Source organism: Papio anubis, chromosome 9 (genome assembly GCF_008728515.1).
Source record: "Papio anubis isolate 15944 chromosome 9, Panubis1.0, whole genome shotgun sequence".
Taxonomy (NCBI): domain Eukaryota; kingdom Metazoa; phylum Chordata; class Mammalia; order Primates; family Cercopithecidae; genus Papio; species Papio anubis.
This window is the reverse complement of record NC_044984.1, coordinates 40,143,602-40,170,632: the sequence shown is the minus strand read 5'-3', so window position 1 is coordinate 40,170,632 and position 27,031 is coordinate 40,143,602. Positions and strand designations below refer to the sequence as shown.

The 27,031-nt window shown below is 38.1% G+C and overlaps 1 protein-coding gene across 5 annotated transcripts in view; it reads right to left on the bottom strand.

Annotated features, from left to right (window-relative positions):
- The window catches only part of ANO6 (anoctamin 6), a 212,463-nt gene that overhangs the window by 102,511 nt on the left and 82,921 nt on the right, over positions 1–27,031 (bottom strand). For 4 of the 5 annotated variants that reach the window (XM_003906239.5, XM_009180562.4, XM_009180560.4 and 1 more), the window contains one exon: positions 21,015–21,094. The exons of the other annotated variant lie outside the window; for it this stretch is intronic. In XM_003906239.5, the coding sequence (XP_003906288.2) occupies positions 21,015–21,094 (80 nt within the window). The remainder of the gene's footprint in view (positions 1–21,014; positions 21,095–27,031) is intronic. 5 annotated transcript variants of the gene reach the window in all.

The following is a 27,031-nucleotide window of genomic DNA, read 5'->3' as shown; positions in this document are numbered from 1 at the left end:
TTATGGAGAGACTGGTTATGAGGGGTTCCTATGTATCCCTGGATGGTGCTTGCACCAAGCAATCCAAACACAGAAACGGTGTGATTTATAGCCACTCTGAACCCTGGTATCCATTTGAACAGGTGGCTGAATAAGCCAGCTTCAGAAGGGGCAGCAGCTGCTAGGAGTGGATGGTGTCCCAGCACAATCTGGGGTTGTGGTCATGAAAAAGAAAATAGGGAATGATGTATATAGTGACCTTAAAAGAGTTCATTTTTACTAAATTAGTCCTGAAAGGAAGAGGGAGAAATATTTCAGGGCACCGTCAGGCAGCCCTGGGTTTAGCAAGGTGAACATGTTTTCTATAATGTGGACACTCAACTGGAATGTGGCATGCTAATTTTAGAAGGGCACCAACCCGCCGACTGACTTTCCATTATAATTTACATGCCGCCTGAATAACTACCAAGTTATCAATTGTGTATTTTGACTCATACATTTCTTTAGATTCAAAACATACTACTTATTTGGTATACAAATAATTTCTGTTGCAAGTTAAAACTGATGTAGAAATTCTTAAAAAATAGTCGTGTTTTATATAAGTAAATGGCTATAACTAGTTCTGAAACAGCTGAACTTGTTATTTTCAGTCATTTCTCATCAAGGATAGACGTAGTTCACTTATAAACACCATTAGATTGTGCCATGAAATGCTTTGTATGCAAGGGAATGTTCACATATCAATGGCTTCCTGATTTTAGCTCTGTTTCCGTTTGCCTGTGTTAAACTCTAGAGTTCTTTCATTAGAATAGAACATTTTAGACCCTGGTGAGGATGAAGGCGCAATGCCTTGAGCATAATGAGTATTAAATATTTCCCTGTAGTTCATGCCAAGGAAGCAGTACTTTTATCAAATGGAGTTCTCATAGGATTTTCAGTATTGTTAAAATTTCTGAAAAAGGGTAGAGGAAATATGAAAACAACTTTGAAATGACATTTAAAATAAAACTTCCTTAAACATCATTAATTAACAAGGGTAGAAGATGCTGAGTTAGCAGCCTTCTTATGGGGTAGAGTACTCTTACTGAATCTTTTTCTTAAACCCAGAGTTATAATTGTAATTTTCATTAACATGACTATATATATATATATATATATATATATATATACATATATTTCACTTTCCTGTTTTCCCAGACTTTTGACCATTTTAAAAATCTCAATTTAGCCTTCCTTAAAGGTGATCTGCAGAAAAGGAGAACAATAAATAGTCAATAAACAAAAACAAAAAAATGTGAAAATGCCTATAGTGGTTGTTTTTACACTCCCCTTTTCTAGAAGAAACCATCATCCATTTGCACTGTTCTCATTTGGAAGTGGTAATGCTGGTAAAAGAAAGATTTTTCTTAGGAGAGGTCTCTTAAGAGAGATCAAACTTTAAGATATTCCCAATAAAGCATTTCAACAGATAGATATAAGAAGACAGGTGGTAAAAGAGGACATTTGTGAGAGTGAATGATTATCCTCCTAGAGGTTAACCTCTTAAGGTTCCAATATCCTCAAGGCATCTTGCTTTAATATCCACTGTGGATTTAATATCCAGCCATGCTTACTTCAAGCTTTTTTGACCCTGTGAACATTTTCAGTTTGTACCATCTCCTAAGGAAGAATGATCTGTAGGTTTTCCACGTAGACAAGAGAGTTGTCCTGAATTACATTTCTGAACTTTTAAAGAAATATCTCCAATCTTATATTCTGGAATCAGTTGGAACCAAAATAATATTGCTACAACCAGATTCTTTATGATTTAATGAACTTTCACAATGTTCTGTCCACAAACTTGAAGATCCTTAGTTTTACGGAACAACAAATGTAGCTTGACTTTGTAACTGTATGTTCCCTTCCACCCATCCTCTGAGTCTTCTTAATTAACTATACTTCAACTATCTTTAGCTTATCTATGTTTTGTTCTTAGACCACAAAACTGGTCACAACTCACAAATACTGGTGGTTCCCAGTCACAAAATCGATAGTTGTGAATTGCCCCCCTTATCTAAGTCACCTGTCTCACAGGTGACTTGTGTCAAGTTAGTAGACAGCTGTGTCAGGTTAGCAGTCCCTCAAATTTTAAGTTATAGCTACCCAGACTGAAGCTGAGATGAAGAAGATAAATAAGGTGTAACTGGGGGCACAACCAAAGTAGGAAGTCTTGGGTTCTTTACTAGGTTCTCAGATAATTCTTCTGCAGCTTCCCTTAATGTTACAATCTGTCACTCACATAGTGACATGTGTTTGAAAGTCATCTAAGGGTTTCTCCTGGTACAATTTCTTTGGTGAACTCATCTTTTACGGTAGGTTTCCATTTCCAGTCTTGGAACTGCCCTGGGCTATTTTTAGCTTTTCAGCTACACAAGAGTGCTGTCATCATCTGTAACTCCCTAGTCAACCGGTTATGTCACATGTACCCCTGGGCCATGATCTCAGATGACTGCTCTGGAAATCAATGTTTGCAACTTCATTCAAAGCTAGAGGAAGAAAAACAAATCAGAGTCCCTAGTGCCCATCAAAGCAAAGGATTGTAACAATTCCTACCAGTTGATTCATGTTTTATGTAGCTATTACTTTTCTTCCTTTAACTCAAGAAGCAGTTTACAAGAATGGCTGTTCTTTGTGGTGTGGAAACAGGCATGCACAGATGTTTCCAAAACACAATTTTAAAAAATAAATGTCTCATTTAAAACAGTGGTGCAGGCTGGGCACGGTGGCTCACGCTTGTAATCTCAGCACTTTAGGAGGCCGAGGCGGGTGGATCACCTGAGGTCAGGAGTTCGAGACCAGCCTCAACATGGAGAAACCCCATCTCTACTATAAGTACAAAATTAGCCGGGCGTGCTGGTGCATGCCTGTAATCACAGATACTTGGGAGGCTGATGCAGGAGAATTGCTTGAACCTGGGAGGCAGAGGTTGTGGTGAGCTGAGATCACACCGTTGCACTCCAGCCTGTGCAACGAGAGCGAAACTCCGTCTCAAAAAAAACAGAAACAAAAACACAGTGGGGCAAAAATGTTTTCAGCTGACTATAGATAGTAAATAAATAAAACCTCACAAAACTCTCTTAAAAGAGGATATTGAATATAAGCTATTATTATTTAGCAGGTAAATGAAGAGAGTCCAAAATGAGAATAAAGAACACAGACTTTGGTATCTGGCACAGCTACTAGCTTCAAATCTTAACTGTGCCACGTACAACTAGCCACGTGCCTTTGTGTGTATATTGTATCTCTTTAAAACTAAATTCACTCATTTGTAAAATGGGAAAATCATAGAAAGGCAGGGTTATTGTGAAGATTAAGTGAGATGATACATGCAAGGCAATGGCACAAAACCTGGAATATAGTCAAAGCTCAATAAATGTGAGCTTTCACAATGGTATTCTCTACCTTAACAGGTAGCAGTTTTTTATTGATTACTACCTGTGTTGGGTGCATTCACACAGCTTATAATCATCAGAAACTTCCACCCGCATCTTGTTTCTTCTCTCTATTGTTACTCAGATGATCAGGGATGACTTCTTTTAGCTATCAATTGACCTGTCTTTAATAGGTGTTGTATTACCCTATTATACCTGCTGCTTCTAACATGCTTTGGATTGGGCAACCAGATTAACTGAATCTGTTGAAATTCTCTCAAATTACAGAGTAGTGCTTTGGTTTTGGACATAAGAGGCTTTTACTCTTTCTTCAGGTTCCGAGTAAAGTGTGATAAAGGGAGGGCCTTATTCCACAAAAGAATAAAATATGTTAAGGGCTGTTAAATTGTATTCTACCTCTTCTCCTAGCCTCTTTCAAAAGAAGAGGTAAAACATCTGGCATCAAGAAGAACAAATGCAATACCATTAAGAATGATAAACAGAATCAGAGCCAGAGAAGGTAGGAGGAAGATAATGTACTAACCACTGAGACAATTGTAGTTGTTGTGATCTTAACAGGCAAACTGGCACAAAGCCTCTTGGCAGCAAGGCAAAAGGAAAATATGTTCAATGATATAGTCCTGCTATCGGAAAAAAAGGAAGCACTCTGATTTTTTGGAAGGATAAAGCCTTATGTGGGACCATATATAAAAGCACCCAATTTTTTTACATTTCCCTAATAGACAATGTCCTTGGCAAGCAATTGGGGTTATGCAATATAAAATATAGGTGACCTTTGACTTTTTCATCTTTAGTTCTCATATTGCCTCCACCTCTGAGGCAGTTAGTTTAGCTTTCAATCTGTTCCATCTATTGCCATCGTTCTAGTCTGTGCTCTTGACCCCTACTAATGAGGTTACAATTAACACCCCATTGGTCTCCTTGCATCTGTTTCTCCTGTTCACCAATTTACCTTTTACATTGCCACCAGAAGGATGTGCCTAAACCAATATGCTCAGCAAATCACAGAAGAGTTCAAAAACCATTAGCTACTCCTAGCAACCTCTAGAGGAAGTCCAAACTTTTCAGATGCCTTATAATCTGATTATATGCCACATTTTATAAACTATTACTCCCCATTCCTAACCTTCCAACCCAACTATCTTTCTCATCAGTCTCTTGACGACGTCACAGTCCTTCCTCTTTCTACTCCTTTGCTCCCATGGTTTCTCTGTCCTGAAATCCCCTCCCCCTCTCCTAACCACCAACTCCTTACCACCTATCCAAATCTTAACTCTCCTTTAAGGTCCAGCTCAGTTCTTCCTTGGAAGCCTTCCTACCAACTTGGGTTCATGTTTCTCTCTCTCTTCTTGTACCACCCTCTGTGCCAATGGATGTGTGTTCCATAGACCTCTGAGGGTTCCTGACCTTTTTGGGGGACCTGCAGGGTCAAAACCATTTTTATAATACTAAGATGCTATTTGCCTTTCTAACTGCATTATCATATGCAGTGATGGTGCAAAAGTCATGGTGGGTAAAACTGCCAGCACCTTAGCACAATTCCACATTGGCACCAGACTGGACGAGCAGGCATTCTTCACCACCACATGCTCACAGTGAAAAAAACAAGTTGTCACTTCCCTTAAGAATGTTCTTGATGGAGCAGTAGTAAGTACTAACTTTACTAAATCTTGAGTGTTGAGTAAATGTCTTTTTAATATTCTGTGGGAAGAAATGGAAGTACCCATTCAGCACTTCCGTTGCACACAGAAGTATGATGATTGTCTCAAGGGAAAGGGATTGCAGGATTTTTAAGTTGTGCGTTCGTTAAAACTGCCTTTTTTTTTTTTTCTCACAGAATGCCATTTTTACTTGACAGATGACTGACACAAAATTTGGTTGCACAGACGAATATTTAGCAGATACTTTCCCGAAAATGAACAACATGCAACTGTCATTTCAAGGAAAACAACTGACAACATTTACTGTTAGTGACAAAATACAAGTTTTCAACCAAATATTAGAATTTAGGACAATTAAATTCACCACTGTGAATTTGACAGCTTCCTAATAGTCAATGACTTTTCTGTTGAGACTGAAGGTAATGTTAACAAAAGTGATTTTTTCATATCCTATAATGAAATGAGTAAACATTTGTAAAATCTACTTAACTTAGTGAATCGATACCTCCCAACTGACCTAAGCATGGTGGCAAAAATCATGCTTGGGTGAAGGTCCTTTCAAAACGCAAGGCAAGTTTTTCATGTAGGGAAAATTCATTAATACAGTTTCAACATTCCACATTGCAACCAACCTTTATAAACTACCACTTGTTGAGTTTTATTGTGGAATCCAAGAACATCCTCAATTATCTGAAAAGGCTTTAAAATATGCTTCCTTTTTCTGACTACTTGTCTATGTAAGACTGAATCATCTTCGTGTACTTCAACCAAAACAATATATTGCAACTTTTAAGTGCAGAAGCAGATATAAGAATCCAGCTGTCTTTTCTTAAAGAGATCTGCAAAATGTACAAAAAATGACACCCTTCTTACTATTTTGTAAGAGTTATTCTGCATATTTATATTAATGTGTATTGGTTGTATTTACATGAATACATATTTTTTAAATTTCTCAGTTTTAAGTTCTAATTAGTAGATATCAACAGATAAATCCACATTAAAAAGAAAACTCTGAGATTGATACTTTTCTATTTAGAGTGTGAAGTGTAAGAATATTAAAAATTTAGAACTGGTTTTTTATACCACTTTGACTCTTAATTTTACATTATGTTATAATAGTATAATACATATATGTCATGTATTTTTACGTACATATAACATTATCTTAATGGGAATATAACACTGAAGGAAAAAATACTTACTTTTAATCTATAACACCTAAGAAAGTGAGCCAACAGATTATTGAATTGACTTGAGGTAACATGTAAAAGTATTTTAAAAAACCATTTTATTCAAGTTTTATAATTAGGTGGTAACAGACTAAGTCTGTTTCAGAAAATTCACGACTCCATTCCATCCAAATGCAGTTGTCAGTTTCTATATTCTATTAACATTTTAAATTGTATTCTATTGAAGAAAAGTATTTCCCTCCTATCTTTGTACATGCAGTTCCCTCTTCCTAGAATCTCCTTTACTCCCTTTCTTCTTCATAGAGATTTTCCCTCGCAGCTAGCTTAGGTTTACTCCTTATATGCTCACAGCACACCCTGTACTTCTCCTTAAATGTCACTTCTCACAACTTTAATTGTCGAGTTATTTGTGTAATTATTTGATTAATGTCTGTCTTTCTCACTGGAATATATGCCTCAAAGGGATATAGACTGTGCCATCCTTTTAGTGATATTTCCCAACAGTATCTGCTCAACAGGGCTATGGGAACATTAAATGGATAAATATTATTAAATAAACTGAAATTAATTAACCCTTTATCCTGTGACATTCTGTAATGTGGCAGATAAATTAACAGGGGAAGAAAATTCCATTACACATCACAGAAGAAATAAATAAATCTGATTTTTATTTTTAAAGGAATTATTTAGAGAACAGCTCAGTGGGTGGCAAAAGTGGTAATGGGAAGACTGAGTCCAGGGAAGAAAGGTGGAGCCTACCTGAGGAGGTTAGCAATGGAGATGAGAAGTAAGCGACAGATTGAAGCTATAATTTGTACTTAGAATCAGCAGACCCTGTTAATTAACTGGATGGGGCTGAGAGAGCCTCAGTTATCAACAGGGTGTCAAAGAGCCTCAGGTTTCTGGCTTGAGCAGCTGAAAGGATGATGATTACATTTATCAACATTCAGAGAACTGAAAGAGAAAAAAGACTAGGAGGGAAAGACTAAGTCCCCGAGGTTTCTATGTGGCAGTATCAGCATGCAGGGCTGAGACGAAAGATTTAAGAAAAGGATAAACTTGGGAGTTGTCAACATAGAGCTCGTCATGGAAGCTGAGGAAGTGAGTGTGAGAAGGAGAGAGAGTGAGTGAGAAAAGATGAGTGGGACTCAGCTCTGAGGAATCTAAGGGATAGGAAGTGCTTGGGTGACATAGGGCAGGAAGTGAAACAGCAGAGAAGTGGCCAGAAAGAGAAACGGGCAATGTAAGATTATCTTTGATTCGCTTCTCCCTCACCTCCAACTCTCCTTTCCATATTCCCTGCTTCTGCCCAGTCCCCACTGGGACTATTACGGTCATCTCCTAACTGGACTGCCTGCACGTTGCTTCTTCCCCAGTTCATCATACCACCAGAATACTCTCTCTGCAGTGGTGCTTTCCAACACAGTAGTCATGAGCCACACATGGCTACTGAAATTATATGAATAAGAATTAATATAATTCAGTTCTTTGGCCTCAATAGCTGCATCACAAGTTGTCTCCATACCCAAGGGTGGTCAGTGGCTATCGTGTTAGCACAGAGACAGAACATTTCCACCGTGAGATAAAGTTCTGTTGGACAGTACTGCTACAGCGCTGCTTTCTCTCTTCAGCTCAAAAGCCCAAACTCTGTAGTCCAACATTTCTACATTCCACATTATCTTTCCAACATCCTCTCCTCTCACTTCTCAAGATCAGCTCTAGGCTCAATGCAAACTGGGTACACCCCACTCATTTCCATCTTCATTGATATGTTCATGTAATGCTATTTGGACACCCTCCTGTAATACATCCACTGTGATAGTTATGTATCAGCTTGGCTAGGCTATCGTACTCATTTATTATGCAGTGAAACACTAATCGAGGTGTTGCTGTAAAGGTATTTTGTAGATGTGGTTAACATCCAGAATCAGGTGACTTTCAAGTAAAGGAGATTATTCTCCATTATCTGTGTGGGCGTTATCCAGAGGTCAGTCAAAAGAACTGGTAAAATCCCGATTGATCTAGATTCTGGCACAGATTTCAGTATCTACCAAAATGTAGTCTTCAAGGTTGAGCTACATACCATTTCCTTCAAAAATACAAACCTGATTTTATATATATATACACACACACACGTATATGTACACATATATGTGTGTATATGTACACATATATGTGTATATATGTATTTTTTTGTAGATAAATATGTATATGTACACGTATACGTGTGTATATATGTATATATGTGTGTGGTGTGTGTGTGTATACATGTATTTATAATTTGTTTTTTTTTGGTAGAGATAAGGTCTCATTATGTTGCCCAGGCTGGTTTTGAACTCCTGAGCTCAAGCAATTCTCTTATCTAGCCCTCCCGAAATGCTAGGATTATAGGCATCCAGCCCAGACCTGATTTTTCTAAGGCAATGATTCTTAAACCCAGGTGTACATTATAGTCATCTTTTAAATGTTATATAAATACAGTCAGGTTCTACTAAGACCAAGATAAGCACATGAAAGTGGAGCTTGGGTCTTCATATCTCAAAAGCACGATCTAGGTAATTCTGATGCACAGCCAGGGTTGAGAACTACAGCCCTAACTGAATTCCTCTAGCACTTCCTAAGTGCCTAACAGAACTCATCAAACACTACACACTGCCTTATAGTCTTTCATTCAATCAACCAACCAGCATCAACTGCACAACTAACATTTGTCAGACAATAAGACAATGCAGGAGACTGAGGTGAACAGTATGCCCACTCTTGGCCCTGTGGGTAAATGCTGAGATAGACTGCTTTGTATTTCTCTAAGCGTATTGATTAATATATACTGAATGAAAATTTTACTCCAAAATTTAGTGAAGCTAATAGTGGCTTATTCAGAATAGTACATAACTTAAATGGTCTATTTCTAGTTCACTGAAAATTATATAACATGTGTAAGTGCTCAACATATTTATTGATAGGTTGTGCTGTCGGTATTTTATAATATCGCTGGGTATGATTAATTCTCAACCTGTTGATAATTTGGTAGGTACTGAAGTGTCTGTAACTGTACTTTCTCAGGGGCACAAGTCATCAAGGCTCTTGCCTGATCTTCTAAGAAGAATAGAACTAATTCCTGATGCCAAAACACTCTGATTTCATTTGAAAGGGAATGATACAGGGTATGGCAGGGCTGAGTAACGTAGGGCTGTGGCCTTTTCAATCCTAGCTAGCCCTTTCCCTGTAATGTGCTTAGCCAACTACAAGCATCCATAAGTGTTAGATAAGACTATTCAGTATATTATTATGAACATCATTTTAAGATAGCTAAAATGTTTCTCAGTCACCATGCAGTCGCTGAACAACACCCCAGTGAGGACATCTACTGCTGATCTTTCCGCTTTTTATATATGAGGAAACAGGTTCTAAAAGGAAAAGTGACTTGTCCACAGGTGCCTGAGAGCAGGGTTGCATGGAAAGATAGGGCTTCTAATTCCCTGAAGTCCATCTTATGTTCAACTTCCTAGGAGGGGAACCTTTAAAATGGCTTTCACCTACAAAGAAGGAAAATTCAAAATAAGTAAAAACACTTTCAAAGTCTCAGAAGTCCCTCATCTAATTCACCTCTTTTTAACCTTCTTCCTTCATATTTCACAGATAGTATATTTGCTTTTTAAAAAAACTTAAGGCAGACGAAAGTACATGAAATGGTAGTGACACCATTAGCATCACTGAATGATCTGTCAAAATTTTCATTATTTGTTTTTATTTTAAGGAAGTCAGGAAAAAAATCTACAATTTTTTTCCACACATCCTGCTAAAATCAAAACACACAAATTTGCAATCAAATTTTATTCCAGCTACAAGTATGGTCTTGACTTGATATATTATAATACATGCTAATATCCTAAAGATCCATAGTATTGGTTTGCCCATTATAATTAATGAAGATGCTGTTCGGGAGTTATTATAATCCGTCCGGTCATATTATTCCACATTTCGAAGAGTGACTCGGAAGAAGGAGCTGTAAATGCTTTTTCCTTTTCAAGGAGCCATTAAGAGTTTTCTGGGTAAAAGCATATTTATAGTTTCTTACCAGAGACAGACTTGAGGAATACATTTGAGACTCATAGTAAAAATGCACTTTATTATTATTTATTAAAATAAGGAAAGCTACAGTTAACTAATGGGACCTCAGAAATAAAAAGATTTCAAATCATCTTTCCAAAGCCCTTCAGTCTTCCAAATTAATCAAGAGTTCAAAATACGGGAGGGATGGCAGAAGCTGAAATCCCACTGGCCTCTCCTTTTCAATATTCTGGGAATCTTGTGAATTCACATCGTGTGTACATTCCCACCAAGTTCTGTCTTTCTCTTTAAATTTTTATTACAACATTTTACATCCATGCTGCTTTTTAGGTCATGAGACAATGAGGTTATTTGCCAGCAAACTCTCAACTTTAACTCAATTATTTTGCTTCTGTGGCTTTCCTGGCCATTATTGTGATTATGCTTCTAGATGACTTATAATCAAATGAGTTCCATGGTAAATACTGATATTACATCTTTGTTCAGAATGCCCAGACCTCCCTGCTTTCCTCACCCATGTTTTTGTCAAATTAATTCTGACATTCCCCAGATAACAGATAGCTTGCTGAATTTCAAATGTGACACTTTGTGGAGTGGGAACTCACAAGACATTTTACAGCTAAGGATTTCTGGAAATACTGGAATAAAACCAGGTAGAATAAATACTGTTATATGGAGAAAGGAATTACATCATTTGGCTGCTGATAATATGTTACATGAGGAAAAAAAACAAAAAAGGAGCAATGCAGATACATGAACGAACTGCATAAAACTCAGTGGGGTCAGACGTCACAGAAACCTCCTTTTCCCTCGTTCCCCACTTTCTATCAGTTACCAAGTCAATTAGAAATTGCCAATTGTCATGTCCCACTGACATGGCCTGGTTCAGGCATTCATCATCTCCATGCTAGATTGTTATCCATTTCATCTGTATTTCATCTCCTCCAAGGTGTGAGGTATTTTAATTATGAGAACGTCTTTCTACTGAAATGAAATCTAGTTGCTCATATATACCTCATGGGTCTTAATGCTACATTTTGCAATGCCATCCACCAATTACTCTTGATAAATATTGAAATGTTGCTGTCATGTTCTTGCCTAAATATCAGGATCTTCCACCATGCTGATCATTCCCTCTCAACATGCTCCCCTTTAAAGTCAGCACTCAGAACGGGAGGTAGCTTTACCAATACTGAGCAGGAAAAGCCGAGTATTTCCTTTATTCTGGACACAGGTACAAACGCAATCTAGATTTTCATTAACCTTTTGACATTGTTATCACATGCTCAATTCACATGGAGCTTCATTAACCAAATACCCAGTCATTTCATGTGATCCATCATTATTCTCTGCTCTTATGCTCTTTACTTAAATAGCTGATTACTTAAACAGCTGATATTTATTAATTAGGGGCAGGCATTTACTTTAATTCATATTGATTTTTGTCTCCTCTAGAAATTGATTTTCATCCATTATTCCACAGTTTTAAGAACAATTGCCCAGATAAGCATGCTGTCACCAGGCACACATTTCTTCATTTTGTACTTAAATACATTTTTTTCCACACATCTTGCTAAAATCAAAACACACAAAAATATCTGTGGTGCTCTCCTATTCTGTCAGTCTAATAACCTCCATTAAAAAAAAGTAATGTATTCATTTTGGGATGACTTATTTTATTGAACTCATCATGTTGGCTCCTAATGACCTTTTTTCTAACATTCATCTTAAACATCTCATTCTGGAATATGGAGATTAGTGCTCCAGCTCCAGTGTCTCCATTTATGAGAATTTAGCCTATGCCCAACTTCTACCCTAACTTCACCCCTTTTTGAGAACTGTCACATTTGCCCCACTAGGTTCTGGCAGCTGTCCCAGTCCCTGTATCACCTCGAGACGAACGCTGCACTTCCCAAAGCAAATCGACAAGTGCTTTTAATGCCCTGGTTAACTCATTTGGAACAATTATACTCCTTTCTAAAATATTCTTGGGCAGCATGAGCTTCTGTAGACTTCACCAGACCTTTAACCATTATCAATCTAAAGTTCACTTTCAGAAAAGACAAAAGCAATATAGAAGCTAGTAAGCGGTTTTCTCATTCATCTCATACAGTTAAATTGACTTCCTTAAACTGTGGGCCAACCACTGCTTCTTCATCATCTCACATAACTCAAAAATCAATCAATCTCTCTGATCATGCTAAGCATTTTTTCACAAGTCTGGACTCACTGAGGACTTTCATTTTACACTCACATTTTTTGCTAAGAATGGAAAAAATAAAAGATTAGAGTGTTCAAGAGGATTATTAGTACAGAATGATCATTTGTTAGCCTTCTGAGTTAAATTGGCTTTAGCAGGTCTTGTCTGACCGGGCCCAGCAACTTAATCACCATTTATGACTGTTTCTCTGAGAAAATAACATTCTATATTCCAAAGAAGTGCCTCTGAAAAAATTTCTAAATGACATCTTCGCATGTTGAACTGCTTCACTTTTGCTCATACTCCCCAATCCTAACAAATCCATGAATTTAGCTTTTGAATCAGCCACATGGAGCAAATAAATATTCCTCCATATTCAGACAAAAATGCACATTCCATCACCTTCTGTTCTTGAATGCACAAAAAGCTTTTAACCTTGAAATGCCATGTGAATTCCTACCACAGCAAATGGGCCAATTTAGCAATTCTTACTAGTCAGTTTATCTCTGATCTCATTTCCCCCTTTTCAGAGTCCTTTTGCCAAATTAATGTTCCTTTGTTTGGTTTTATTTTTCGGTTGAGTTTCTTTTCTTTTTTAGTTTGGCAAGCTTAGGGCCAAAGACACAAGGCAAAGTCATCATATTTCTTTGTTTATAGAAGGCAAAAGAGTGTAAGTTCAAGTGAAAAAATGCTTGACATTAAAATGCCTTATTCCCAGACTTTCTAATCCTGAAGATCTGGAAGTCTGTGGGCAGACCTTGGGACTTTAGTTGGGTTTCTGGAATTAGCCAGAAAGGTCTTGGATTGAGCATAAAATAGACCAAAATATTTCTCAGTAGCCCCAACACCAATTCAGTTGCTTCAGAAATAACCAAAACAAAGTCTGGACTACTCAGGGGGGAAAAAAAAAGGTGAAAATAGATCTTTGAACCCACTTTGAGACAAAACCTGCAAGCAAAAATTTGTAGACCTGTGGGCAGCTGGCTCTGATTCTCTCATACCTTTCACACCTCAGGGCAAAGAAGATTAATGTTCTTTTCCCAAGCGCCACTTCTAGACCATTACTCCTCAATGTTCTTGGAAGAAAATTCATTTCAGGTCCATGTGAATAGAATACAACCCCAAAGCTTCCTCAAGTCTATCATTTCCAAATTCCCAGCTGCTGCTCCTGGTTCGCTGAAATTCTGATTCCGGGCTCACATGTTCTTCTTCACTGTGTGTCCTTCTTCACTGTGTGTCCTTCATTAGACCAGGACCTATGCATCCAGAAACACGACATGACCAATGCACTCTGGTCCCTCAGTAGCCTCACTTCTTACTGCCAATCACCTTCTCTCTTTCATGCAGTAATGCCATAGTCCTACCCTGGCCCTTGCCATCCTGAAAAATTCAAGAAGCATTTATTTAAGAAATATTCAAAAAGCACTTATTTAAGAATCCCTCTTTCTAACCACAACTCTATCACCTATTCATTTCACAAGACCCCAGGGGCCCCTTGACTTCTTCTAATCAATCTGCCGACCCTCTTTCTTTCTTCCCTTCCTTCCATCTTTAGGGCCACATTCCAGAGCTCACTGTTTCAGTGACATCTTGCCAATACTGTACTCTCCATAATGCCCATCTACAAAGCCCCAACTCTGGCTGAAGGCTGCTATCTGCATTCTCGCTGTCTGAATGATGTTGGAGAAAGCCACACAGCAGGGCAGTGTGGTAGGACTATAAATTCAGGATCGTCAGCCCCACACAGGCCCTGGCCCCAGTTCAGAAAGCCTAGAACTATTTCCAGGTTTCTCCAGTTAGCCTGCTCTCTCTCTCTCCAAATTGGTTAAATCAAACTGTATCTATTCCACACTTGCTCCCTGAAGCTGGACTTGAATGGGAAAAACACACAACCACCCAACCTTGACCATGATCACTACCCTTGAGTAGGCTTTCATCACTGGAAGCAATGACATTCCATTTCCCCAGTGCATTCACTTTCCCACTCTTCCAGATGAGTGTCTCATCCCTTTCTCCTCTCTTCAGATCCCCTTTCCCTCAATCTTAGCTAATGCCTTGCTTTCCATTTCACTGGTAAATGAAAACCAATCAAGAAAAAGATTCAGCAATCTTCTACTATCAAATCTACTGAACTAATTTCACCTGTGTCCCAATATGCTGGCTTCCCTCTTCCTTCTAAGAAGGAACAGACCCTACAGTTATGGCCAATCCCTCCACTTACAGATGGGATTCCCTTCTTGCCCTCTCAGGGACATTATTCCAGTAATTCTTCCCTCTCACTCTTGTGTCATCAGATTTTCTCTCCCTACTGAACTGCTCCCACTACCTGACAAACAGTAATTCCTGCCATCTTAAAACTCTCTTCACAGTAATCACCCTTCCAAGTACTACCCCCTTTCTCTGTATTCTTGCTTGGCAAAAAAAAAATATATATATATATACATATATATATTACACATATATTACATATTACATATATTATATGTATGTATATATATATACACACACACACACACACACACATACACACACACACACAAAAGTGTTACCTAAATTCTCTGTATCCAGTTCCTCTTCTTCCATTCTGTTTTGAATCCTTTCTAATAAGGTTTGGATTCTACCACTCAACCCAAACCCTTCCTGTCATGGTCTTTTCCCTGTTGTTAAATACAATGGTCAATTCTGCATCACCATCAGAATTTGGTCATTCCTTCCTACTTTATACTTTCTTCACCTGGCTTCCAAAGCACTTCACTTTCCTCCCACCTCACTGGCTCCTCCTGGCTCAGCCTGTCCTGCTGATTTTTCCTCATCTCCGTGACCTGTAAACACTGGTGCCCCCGGGCTCAGTCCAGTATCTCCTCTCTATTCTATCTCACTGCTTTCCTCGCTGCTCTCATTCAGTCCCATGGCTTTAAACATCACCTGTGTGCTGACAACTCTCAGATCGGGAGTTGGGTCCCCCTCTTTAACTCTTACTCCAGGTTCATATATCCCACTGTAAACTGACATCTCCACCTGAATGTCTCAAACTTTACATATCCAAAACAGAATTTTGATTTTTCTCCTGTATATCCTATCCTTAAACTGCTCCTTCCACAGTCTTCTGGATCAAAACCTTGGAGTCATTCCTTGATTGCTCTTTCTCACATTTGATCTATCAACAAATTCTATTGCTTCTACCCTCAGAATGTATTCAGAATTTGAGTATGTCTCTCTACCACCATAATAACACTCAGGACCAACCCACCACCATCTCTCCCTTGGATACCTGAGATAGTCTAATAGGTCTCTCTGCCCCTGCTGTGCTCCTCCATAATCTATTCTCAGGACAGTCCAAGGGATCCTATGAAAACAGGTCAGTTCAGGTTGCTCCTCTGCTCAAAATCTGCCAGTTTACTCTCCAAAGGCTCACCCTCAAATGACTTCCCAACTCAGAGTAAAACCAAAGTCTTTACAATGGCCTATGAAGTCCTCATATCTATTATTCTCTCGATCTTTCTACTCCAGCCACAGTGTTCTTCCATTTCCTTAAAGGTATCTAACCAACTCTCCTACCTTGAGGCCTCTGCTTATGCTACTCCTTCTGCCAGGAAAGCTCTTCCTCCAGATTTCCAAAGTGCCTGCTCCAGCAGCACCTTGAGGTTTTTTCACTTGGCAACTTCTCAGTGAGATATTCCCTAAACACCCTACTTAAAACTGTCACCCCCCACTCCACATACACACACATAATCCCTACTTTTTCTCTAAAGGATTATCTCACGTTTATTTTGTGTTTTATGTCTCCCCCATCAAAATGTTAGCTCCACAAGTGCAGGGATTTTTTTTTTCTGTTTCTTCACCTAAAATAGTAGATACCGAATGAATATTTTAGTAAACTAATATTTTAACTCTTCCTTGGGATCACACGTGTTTTCATATGGTTGAAGATAATCAAACTGAATTTCAGGGAATCAAAAATATTTTTCTATAAAGTAGTATCTTCCCTCAAAGAGTCAGTTACAAAAAATCTCAAAGGGGGATAATTACTCTTCAGACTTCCTTCTCTCTGTGTACCTATGATGCTTAATTAATGGGACATATATTTGTTCTCCTTTAATCTTCATCTTCCTGAGTCTATTTTTCTATTTAGCCTTTCTAAATCCTGTGGTTGCTCATCATCTTCCCTAATTTATCCTATTATAAACCTAATACTCTTTTGCCATCCCAAATTCTTATTACTTATTCCAAATTTTGTAGAGACTAAGCAATGAAAAACATCCTCGGTTGGCATGAGGTCAGAGGCAGTGGGAATCTTCCAGCTTCTCAAAAGTCAGAGGGTTATATATAAACCTTGAGTTCTAGAAAGGCTGGAAAATGGGGGTATTACTAGTCAGTCTCAGATCATAAAACATAATTCCTTGGCTTTCTCTTTTCTTCCTTGTGTTTTCATGTTGACCACAACCTGATTTCTATCCATGGCAGTATCTTTGCTTGCTGCAAGCAGATTCACCACTGCTAGATCAGAATCTTTTCCCACACCCCATCCCTCAGCCCATGTGTACTCAGGCAACTGGTCCATCTGAGTTCCTGGGTCAGTGTCAGCTGAGTCAGGGTTTCTAGAAATAGCCTTGACCGTTACTGCTCCCCCTACATCTCCAGTTATTTTTTTTCAACTCCTTGGGGCTTGGAATCAACCTGGGGTCTAACGGGCCCGCCATGACTGCCCCTTAGATCTCCTTTGCTCTTAACCAGACCTGGGATTGGGCAAACTGGGGGGAAGTGTGGGATATCCTGCATGCAACTACGTTGCAGAACAACATTTATCTGCTCCATCACCATGTGGACACCTCCCCATCCTCAGTTTGAATCACATGGCCTATTTCTGCACTCTCTACTTTTAAGACTGAACTCTACAAGGTTATCTGAGTCTCTGGTACTCAGTTACCAGCCTCACTTTAACCGATTCGATTCCCTTCCCCAGAGTAATCATGTACCTAATCTATTTTCTTCCATGTACCCAAATGATAGTCACCATTCACATAGTTCCAGAACATCTGGCTATGCCACCATTTTCCTGACTACATCTTCCTTGAACTAACTGCTTTCAAGGTAACAATGGATGAGTTATGCTTATCAATATATTGAACAAATAACGTCAGAGACAGTAACAATGTTGGAAAAAACAAAACAGTGTGGGAAAATGTTCATGATAAAATGTTAATGAAACAAGTTATCAAACAGATTTCATTGTGCTTAAACAAAAAACTAAACCAGGATTGAGACAGTTTCCCACCACAGCAAGATCATCAAGTTACTTTCTAATGCTAGTATTTGCCGGGTCCCTTTTACCTGGACTCTCACCCACACACCCACCTTACCTTGGAGTGTGTCTATATCAGTTTCTAGTTTCAACACATTCCCAGCTCCTCATAAGCTTTGGGGTAGCAAGAACACACGCACCTTATGTTCACATCTCTGTTTACCACTCACCATTTTTGCATAGTTTGGCTAAACTTATTTGCCTCAGTCTGCAAATTGGAGCAGGAGCTGGAGAAGACGACACAAATATGTAGGTGACAGGTAATTAATGGACAAACTCTGCAGCAAGCGAGAGAAGCAGCCAGTGAAGATGTGCCAAGAGCAAGGTAGGCTGTGGCCTCCAGGCCATGTGGGAGGTTCACAGCAGCATTTATTTCACTGTGATTTACGCACCCTATATATACAGCAGTGCTGGCTTTACCCAACTAGTCACATTAGAGACACCTGAGCTGTGGAGGAAAACTTGAATGTGCTTATGATGCCAGCGACCAAGACTATTCAACTGCCAATGTTCTCTCAGGCCTCGTTTCAAAGGAAAGAAAAACATAAATTCTGAAGGAAATGAACTAATAATGATAAGCATTTTAGTCTCCCTGTTAGCCAAACTCTATAAATACACCCCATTGTATAAAAACACTAGGCTCTTGATCCTTCTAAAATCTGAACTATTTGAGGATAAGGCCCAAGTAAACATGAACTAGGCTTTGCTTTATTTCGGTTCAACTCCGCAAACTGCAGTTGGACCTTCCAAAATGCCAGATGGAGAAAAATAGAATATTGATTTTTCAGCTCCTTTTATTCCTCTTTTCAGTCTTTTTTCAATTTTGCTTTGCCTTTGGATTCTTTCTGCTCCCAGGTGTGTACTGTGACACCCATTTCTGATTTCAAAATATGGCTTGAATCAACTTACCTGATTTTTTCCTGGCATTTGCCTGCCTATACAATGGGAGCCACCCATTTTCATTGACGCTGTAAGCTTCTGTCTACAAAAAGAGCTGACCTTAAATATAATGCTTGATTCCCCTGGGCACCCTATTCTCAAGGCACCACTTCTACACCTTCTGTTTGTTTACCATGGAGACAGCAGTTTATGTTTACTGTGGAACTGGGAGTATGCTGGTTAAGCTGATGCTAAGGAGAAAACACAAGCAGTTACACAAAGAAGTGGCCTTAATGAGCATCAGATGTGTGAAAATCTATGAAGCACAAGAAAATCCCAGATTCTCTCCTGAACATGTTATGAACCCATAACTAGAGAAAGATAATAGCCAGGATATAGAAATCTGGTATCAACCACACATACAGGACTATGTGATTAACAGTTTCCAATGCCATCACTGCAATCTAACAATATGACTCAACGGTAATTCTGTAAGCATGAGACTGAAAAATAAAAAAGTGGGGATTTAGCCTAAGAATCTCCTTCCAGCTTGGGTGTTCTCAGATTCACTGTGAAAACAAGTCTTTCAATAAGGTAAATGTATTCTGTGAGCCTGGAGTTCCACCCCTGGTCATTCTAGCTTAGACTAGCTGTCTTCTTCCACTTTGAAAAGGAAAATGTGGTACTCAAGAAGTTAATGCTGAAGGTGGAGGAAGATTATCGGTGTATCTGCCTCATCTGTGGCAACAACACAGCAGAGACTTGCCGCTCTGCAACACTGCAATACACTCAAGGTTGTTCCTGAGGAAAATACTTTTATTTTCACATAGGAAATTGGTGTGAACCATGTATAGGTTTACCAGGTGCACCAACACCTTGTTGCACACATTTTTTTTTAGATTAGATATGTTGCTTTAAGAGTATCAACAAAAGGAGACAAAAACAAAACAACAAAAAAAGGCAGCTTCATGAGTGTCTACCAGTATTATACTCAAATGTGAAATGTCTGTGTCAATTCTGCTTTCGGTCTCTAACTGCAAAAGTCAGAAAAACCACAAAATTGCTCTGCTACTTTAAGATGCAGGAATATTGGTGGGCATTCAGTTTCCCTTTACCAGAAATCTTATTGAATATAATAGGAAAGTCGTTGAATACTATGTCTTTCTATTATATCCAGGTGATTTTCACAGTAGGCAATCTGCTAGTACACCACAGGAGTCCCACACTTTGAAATAAAACGGCATTGTGGATACAGTTTTATGTGCCATCCCTTTTCAGTCCAGAGCACTCTGGTTTCTTTACTCTTGGTTGAATTGACTAGGCAATCCATAAAGAGTGAGCAAGAACAGAAAAAGCACATAATGAGGTTTTTTCAGGTCTTTATCAATAATACAATCGTGCTCTGCCAATTACTGGAGTGGTGATTGTATATCACACTTTGAAAACAAATAAAAAAAGATTTATGCATTCCTGAAGTGGTAGGCCATTTGCAACAGGGACAAAAATCAGGAAATGTAAGTGGATCCTGGCATGTTTCTCCTACACATCTGGTGCAATAATATGGTACATGAGTCACAGAAACAATTGTTCCCATCCCCCCCTCCAAATGAGCCTAATGTAAAAATCTATTCAGTAGTAAGGATATTTTGCACAAGGCATCCTATGTGCTTAATTTTCTTTAAACAAGGCATTAATAAAATCACAGTAGCATCTAATAAGATTTTTAATTCCTTAAGGGTAGGAACCATGGCTAATCTTTAATCAGTCCAATTTAGTGGGAGCATTTAGCTCCCTTCCTGGTAGAAACAACCAACAGAATATTCCTAGCCCTAAGAGATACATGTAGGTTGTATCACTGAAAGCTCCAGGATGAAAGGGAAAGTAGACTATGTTCGCTACCAGTGACTGGCCCTGGTCAATGTACCTGTATACGCTTAGAGACTGCTTTCCAGAGTTACTAACAACAGATACTGATAGCAATGGTATCAATGAATGGAACAGGAGTTTCAGAAACAAGATGCTATTTTATTACAAAATGAATTCCCATTTAAAATTACATGAACAATATGAAGAACAAACCTATAGAGCATGATGCTGAGACAATCAAGTTTAGCAACCTATTCCCGAGAGACACCAGAGCTCTGAACGCACAGTCCCTGCCATAAGATCTATGCAGGATCTATAGCCACTGAAGGAATGCATTCATAAAAAAACTTTTATGAAAAAGTTTTTCGTAAAATTTTTTTGTGAAAAATCTCTTAGCTAGCAAATACAAATTTAAGATAAAGGAGTAGTACTCACAAACTCCGGGGTTCGAAAATCATTCTGACTTTCCAGTGATCCCAAATCGGGGATAATTGTCTGTCCAAGGTTTTCCAACACTAAAAACAAATGAATGAATATATAAACAAATGAAGCACGAACTTGCACTGGCTCACATAGTCCTTTACTTTTAAATCAGCAGCACCGGGTTATTAGCATTTGTAGCGCTTTGACAGGTTTATATTATTTAACCCTTTCAGCTATCAAGATATTTAAAAATCTGTAGCAGCTGTTTCATCTATTGGATCTACCAGACGATGCCAGGATTGTAGAACACTAGGTCTTAAAATTCTCTAGGCAAGGTCTACCACTGAAAATTATTTAGCTGGTACACAGCAACCAAATGTTACAAAAGTCTAGCTAAGGAACCCTTTAGTATACTGATGTTCTTTGTGCTATTACACGTCAGGGTACTGCTGTGGAGTCCCTTGGTGGGTAGCAATTTTTTCTTTCTTATTTTTTTGAGACAAGGTCTCACTCTGTCACCCAGGCTGGAGTATGTGGCACAATCACAGCTCACTGCAGCCTCGACCTCCTGGGCTCAAGTGATCCTCCCACCTCAGTCTCCCAAGTAGCTGAGACCACAGGTGTGTATTACCATGCCTGGCTAATTTAAAAACATTAAAAAACTTTTTTTTTTTTTGGTAGAGTTGGGGTATCCCTATGTTACCCAGGCTAATCAGTCTCGAACTCCTGGCCTCAAGCGATCCTCCTGTCTCAGCCTCTCAAAGTGCTGAGATGACAGGCATGAGCTACCATGCCTGGCTATTTTAAATCTGATAGAAATATAATGGGAGCCAGATAGAATTTACTTGGAGATACATTAAAAAAAAAAAAAAAGAAACAGGTGAAATTAATTTTAATAACATAATTTAACCCATACTACCCTAATTATCATTTGAACATGTAATCAATGTAAAAAACTATTCATAAAATATTTTACTTTTGTATTAAGTCTAGAAATCCAGTGTCTATTTTATACTCACAGCACATCTCAGTTCAGACTAGGCACATTTCGAAAGCCCAATAGCCATTTGTGATTAGTGGCTACCATATTGGACAAGTGCAGTGTTAGAGGGATAGAGAACCAAATCCAGAAGGGAGGTCATTCTGCAAGATGCTATAGTTCCATCTTGTCAACAAGTTACTGACATGAATAAAACAAATTGTTCCAGGTTAACAATCATTTGCAGCATGTGGTTCTGGACTGGATCCTGGTTTAAACCAACAAGATGTAAATAACTTTTTTTTTTTTTAACGTGGAAAATTTGAATAGAATTTTTGCTATGTAACAATGTTCTGAATAAATGTAAAGAGATATTCTTAAATATTTAAGTAAACTAAAAGATTTAATGTTTAAGTTTAAATAAATATTCTCATTTATCAATAGGTTCAGCCTCTTTAACAAGTCAATGACATTAACAAGGGAGATCAAATTTAAAGAGCTCTAAAGGACATAACCACTAGCAATACAGGGTCCTCAATTGGATCCTAACTTGGACAAACCAGCTATAAAGGACTTATTTTTCAAAACTGGAGAGTTTGAGTATGGAATAAGTATAAAACTATAAAAAATTACTTTTGGCTGGGCATGATGACTCACACTTGTAAACCTAGCACTTTGGATGCCAAGGCAGGAGGAGTGCTTAAGCCCAGGAGTTTGAGACCAGCCTGGGCAATGTGGTGAGACATCTTTACAAAAACCTTCTTTATTAGCCGGGCGTGCTGGTTTGCACCTGTAGTCCCAGCTACTCAGGAGGCTGAGGTGGGAAGATTGCTTGAGCCTGGGAGGTTGAGGCTGCAGTGAGCTGTGATCATGCTGCTGCACTCTAGCCTTGGTGACAGAGTAAGATTCTGTCTCAAGAAGAAAAAATACATAATGCTTTTAATTTTATTGTGTGTGATTTATCTTGGCTTTGTAGTGACTTTTAAAAATGCATACTATATTTTCCCTTAATCCATTAAAAGCTTTTACAGAAGAGAAGGCTGGGTTCCTACTGATCTAGAAAAATTCAGTGACCCAAAAGAAGAAATCTCAACATACATATAGGGCAGAATCAAAAGAGATCTCTACGTGATTGTTTACAAAACCAAAGTATCAGTCAATAATTCAGCCAATTCAGTTACCAAACACTTAAGTTTGGCACCTCACTAAGAAATCTAATATTTGGATTCATTTTTTTTTTTTTTTTTAAGATGGAGTCTTCCTCTATTGCCCAGGCTGGAGTGCAGTGGCACAATCTGAGCTCACTGCAACCTCCACCTCCCGGGTTTAAGCAATTCTCCTGCCTTAGCCTCCCAAGTAGCTGGGACTACAGGTGCGTGCCACCACACCTGGCTAGTTTTTTTTGTATTTTTAGTAGAGAAGGGGTTTCACCATATTGGCCAGGCTGGTCTTGAACTCCTGACCTCATTATCTGCCTGCCTCGGCCTCCCAAAGTGCTGGGATTACAGATGAGAGTCACTGTTCCTGGCCTGGATTCAATTTTAGGTTCACACAGAATCTGGGGGAAAAAATACCTCACATCTTTGTATACTTAAGAACTGAAAAGAAATGCCAGTAGAAATGACAGTACAATCAAGTGATTCTAACTCTTCTGAAAAACTGAGTTCATTAGAGGACACCCTATGTGTGAACCAAAGCAGAAACAGAAAACAGATGAGATGAGCAAAGGCTTGAAGAGCTGCAACCATTGCCAAAATTAAGGTGCTTGCCTCTGAGAACTCCTGGAGGGTTATAGTAATCACTGCATAGTCTGTTACACCAAGAGAGTTGTAACATACTAAACTGGTTATTCTAGTATAACAGTTGTCCAAGATAATTACACTCCTACAGACCATCTTTAAAACTTGCTAAAATGTGCTTATATGCTAGGCTATGATAAGTGTGTTCTAAGTTGGTGTTGGGCAGCTTGCTTTACATTTGGAAGAAAAGACCTAATCTTTTTATAGTATTAAGACAGATGTTAAAGAAATTATATCCATGGTATTTATGATATTTTGGTTTTTGGCAGAACCAGCAAACAAGGAAACATAATACTGTGGGTTGGTTTTTTTTTTTTTTTTTTTTTACACCAGTATTATAAATCTGATGGAGTGACTGGGCACCTTATCTAGATTCCTAGATGATTAGATGCCCAATTTATCTGTTATCTAAGGTCAACATACAGAGCTGCTAAAGTTGATTTTTTTTTTCTTTTTTTCTAAATGAAAGGACAAGCTTAAGAAAGTATACACTTTGCCTAAAGACAGAGGAGAAACAAGATTACCCAGATGTTCTACCCAATAAACGGTATCTATAGATTTGTGAAAGAAATTAGAACTATTTATAGTTTCAGTTATTCTGCTGGTAATGGAAACAAATAGATTCACTGGTTAATGTCAATACAAAGAAAAAACTGTAAATCTGAGTGAATAAAAACAGAAATGGCTTTATTGAAACATCATCTAGGTAGAACAAAGCCACAGCTATTGCTCTCATGACCCGATAGAGTGCTGGGAAGCAAATGATTTATGAGGCCACTACGATAATTATACTCCCACTACTGAGGGGCTCTAGTTACTGTTTGATATTCTCATTTATGGTAATCTAACACAACTGAAAAAGTTCATTTCTCAGCAAAAATAAAATAGTCAAAATCAAGGTGACTCTGAGGGCCTGTATTAAAATGAGCAGAATCAGGACAAAAGTCTAAAAAGGCAAATATGTTAATTTCATTTCTTTCCTTATATAAATCATGTTTTTCTTAACGTAATATGTTGAAATGTATTTTTAGTACTGTCACTATGCCTCAGCCTTATACAGCACAAGTACTATCTTCAGTGGCATCATGATTAGTTCATTTAATTTCGGCACTTGGAACAACAGTATTCGGGACCTCTATGTTATCTGTTCATCAAAAGGCTGACTAGAAAACTAAAAACTAGTTATTCTAATATGACAAAAACCTTGGTCTTGATATGTTAGTGGGATTTTGCATGGATGCACAATGAAAGTGCAGTTCAAAATCAGGTTCAACAAACATAAAAATCTACTTTATATTTTTGCAGACACTGTTGTAAGGCCCTAGGGAAGCCAAAAAGAACCAGACAAGGTTCCGTTTTCTTGAAGAAAGAAACCTGAGACATAATTAATGTTAATTTTAGTGTCATTTCTAAGTGCCACACTAGACAGATTTATGAAGTACTGTAAGAATACTATCAACTGGATTACTATAGGTAAACATTGAATAATTGATGATTTGGGTCAAAAACAAAACACACTAAATAGCTACCTTTCCTAAATTCAATAGAATTACATAACACTTAGTGAAAAAATAAAGAGCATACTTTAAAAATTTTTATCAATGCAATTAGTACAGTGAAATTGAAGCAATAAAGTCCTTGGTGGTACCACTTCTGACTTACTTGATAGTCCAAAATGAAGGGCCCAAAAGAAATTTCTAGAGGCCCAGTCATATTAATAACACAACACTGGAAGCCTCAGCGGAAAGTTGCAGTTCACATGATTACTTGTCTACCAATTAGAAATGGAATAACTAACATCCATTGTCCCAATTGCAAAATAAAGAGAAAATCTATACAGCAAAGTTGTTTGAGACTTATATAAACTGGCCAATAAAAAGAGCCATTGTCTACAATTTTATAACTTAGACAATCCATTATCTATGAGAAAACACAAAATGATCTCAGGAAACTCATGGTTAAAACCTCAAATACCTAATATGTAGTGCCCTAGGAATAAAGATAATCAGAATTAGGCATCCACAATTTATCCAACTTAGCACTAAGCATGGCAGGTGGCTGGGTCCAACAACTCATCTGTTATGGGGATTGGTTGCCATTAAAATTATCAGAGAGATAGTGAATATATAGAGAGAGAGCAAGTAAAAGTATACCAGGGCCTGGCACAAAGGGCACTGGGTATAGACTAAGGGGATTGATTGGGTTCAAGTTCTGATTCTGTAATTTCTTAGCTGCATGATCCCTGGCAATGCTTATTCTCAAGTTTATTTATCTAAAGCTAGTGATAACATTACTTTCCCTGGTTATCTCACAAAGTTGGGCAAAGATACAAATGACAATTCTCAAGCATGTCGTAAAAAAAAAAAATAAAGCACTATATAAATACAAATTAAGTTCATGTAACAGACTCAATGATATGAAGAAACGTAAACAGAAATGTACCTAGTATTTTGTGCCTGGTACTTCTAAATATCTTATTTTATTTAATCCTATTTTTGTCCCTGTTTTCACAGATGAAGAATAATTAAGGTTATTAGCTAAATGAAGTTAACCACGCAAAGTGACACAATGGGAATCTAAACCTGTCTGATTCCAAAATTGCACATCCTTTAAAATACATTAATTTGTCTCCTGAGCTGCTGTGAATAATCCAAGGAACTCCTGATGTTAGATATAAGTTGATAAGAAATTAAAATAGTATTGTATGTATAAATTTTAAAAATCAGCAAATAACTGCTTCAATATAGCCAGATAGAGATATAACAGACTAATACAATTTGGAAAAAAGAAAAAAAAGAAAAAAACAATGTAGTGAAACTTATTTATATAGCATTCACAATTAGAACTAATGGGAAAGCTCCACAGGGTAAACAGATAGAATATTCTGGCAAGTGGCTAAAGACATTTGTGTGCTAGGGATTGAGCTAGATGATATAAGTACAGATACGAAGATAAGGAGGGTACAGAATCTAACCTCAGGAATTCTGTGATCTAGTCAATGTATACAACTAAAGAAATGTCAAAGGAATGGCCCGTATCACCTTGTGAATGAGGATATGTTCACATATCCAGATTGGGCAGGATGTCTAGATATCTGCCACAATGTCTTGTACCTGAAACTCTTCTTCCATTTGATAGCTACTTCTGAAAACCGGATCTCAGCATACATCTGATATTTGACCTGAATGCCAGCACTCACCAGTCATTATTCTAAAAGCAACCACATGGCTGGATCACCTGAAACCAGGAGT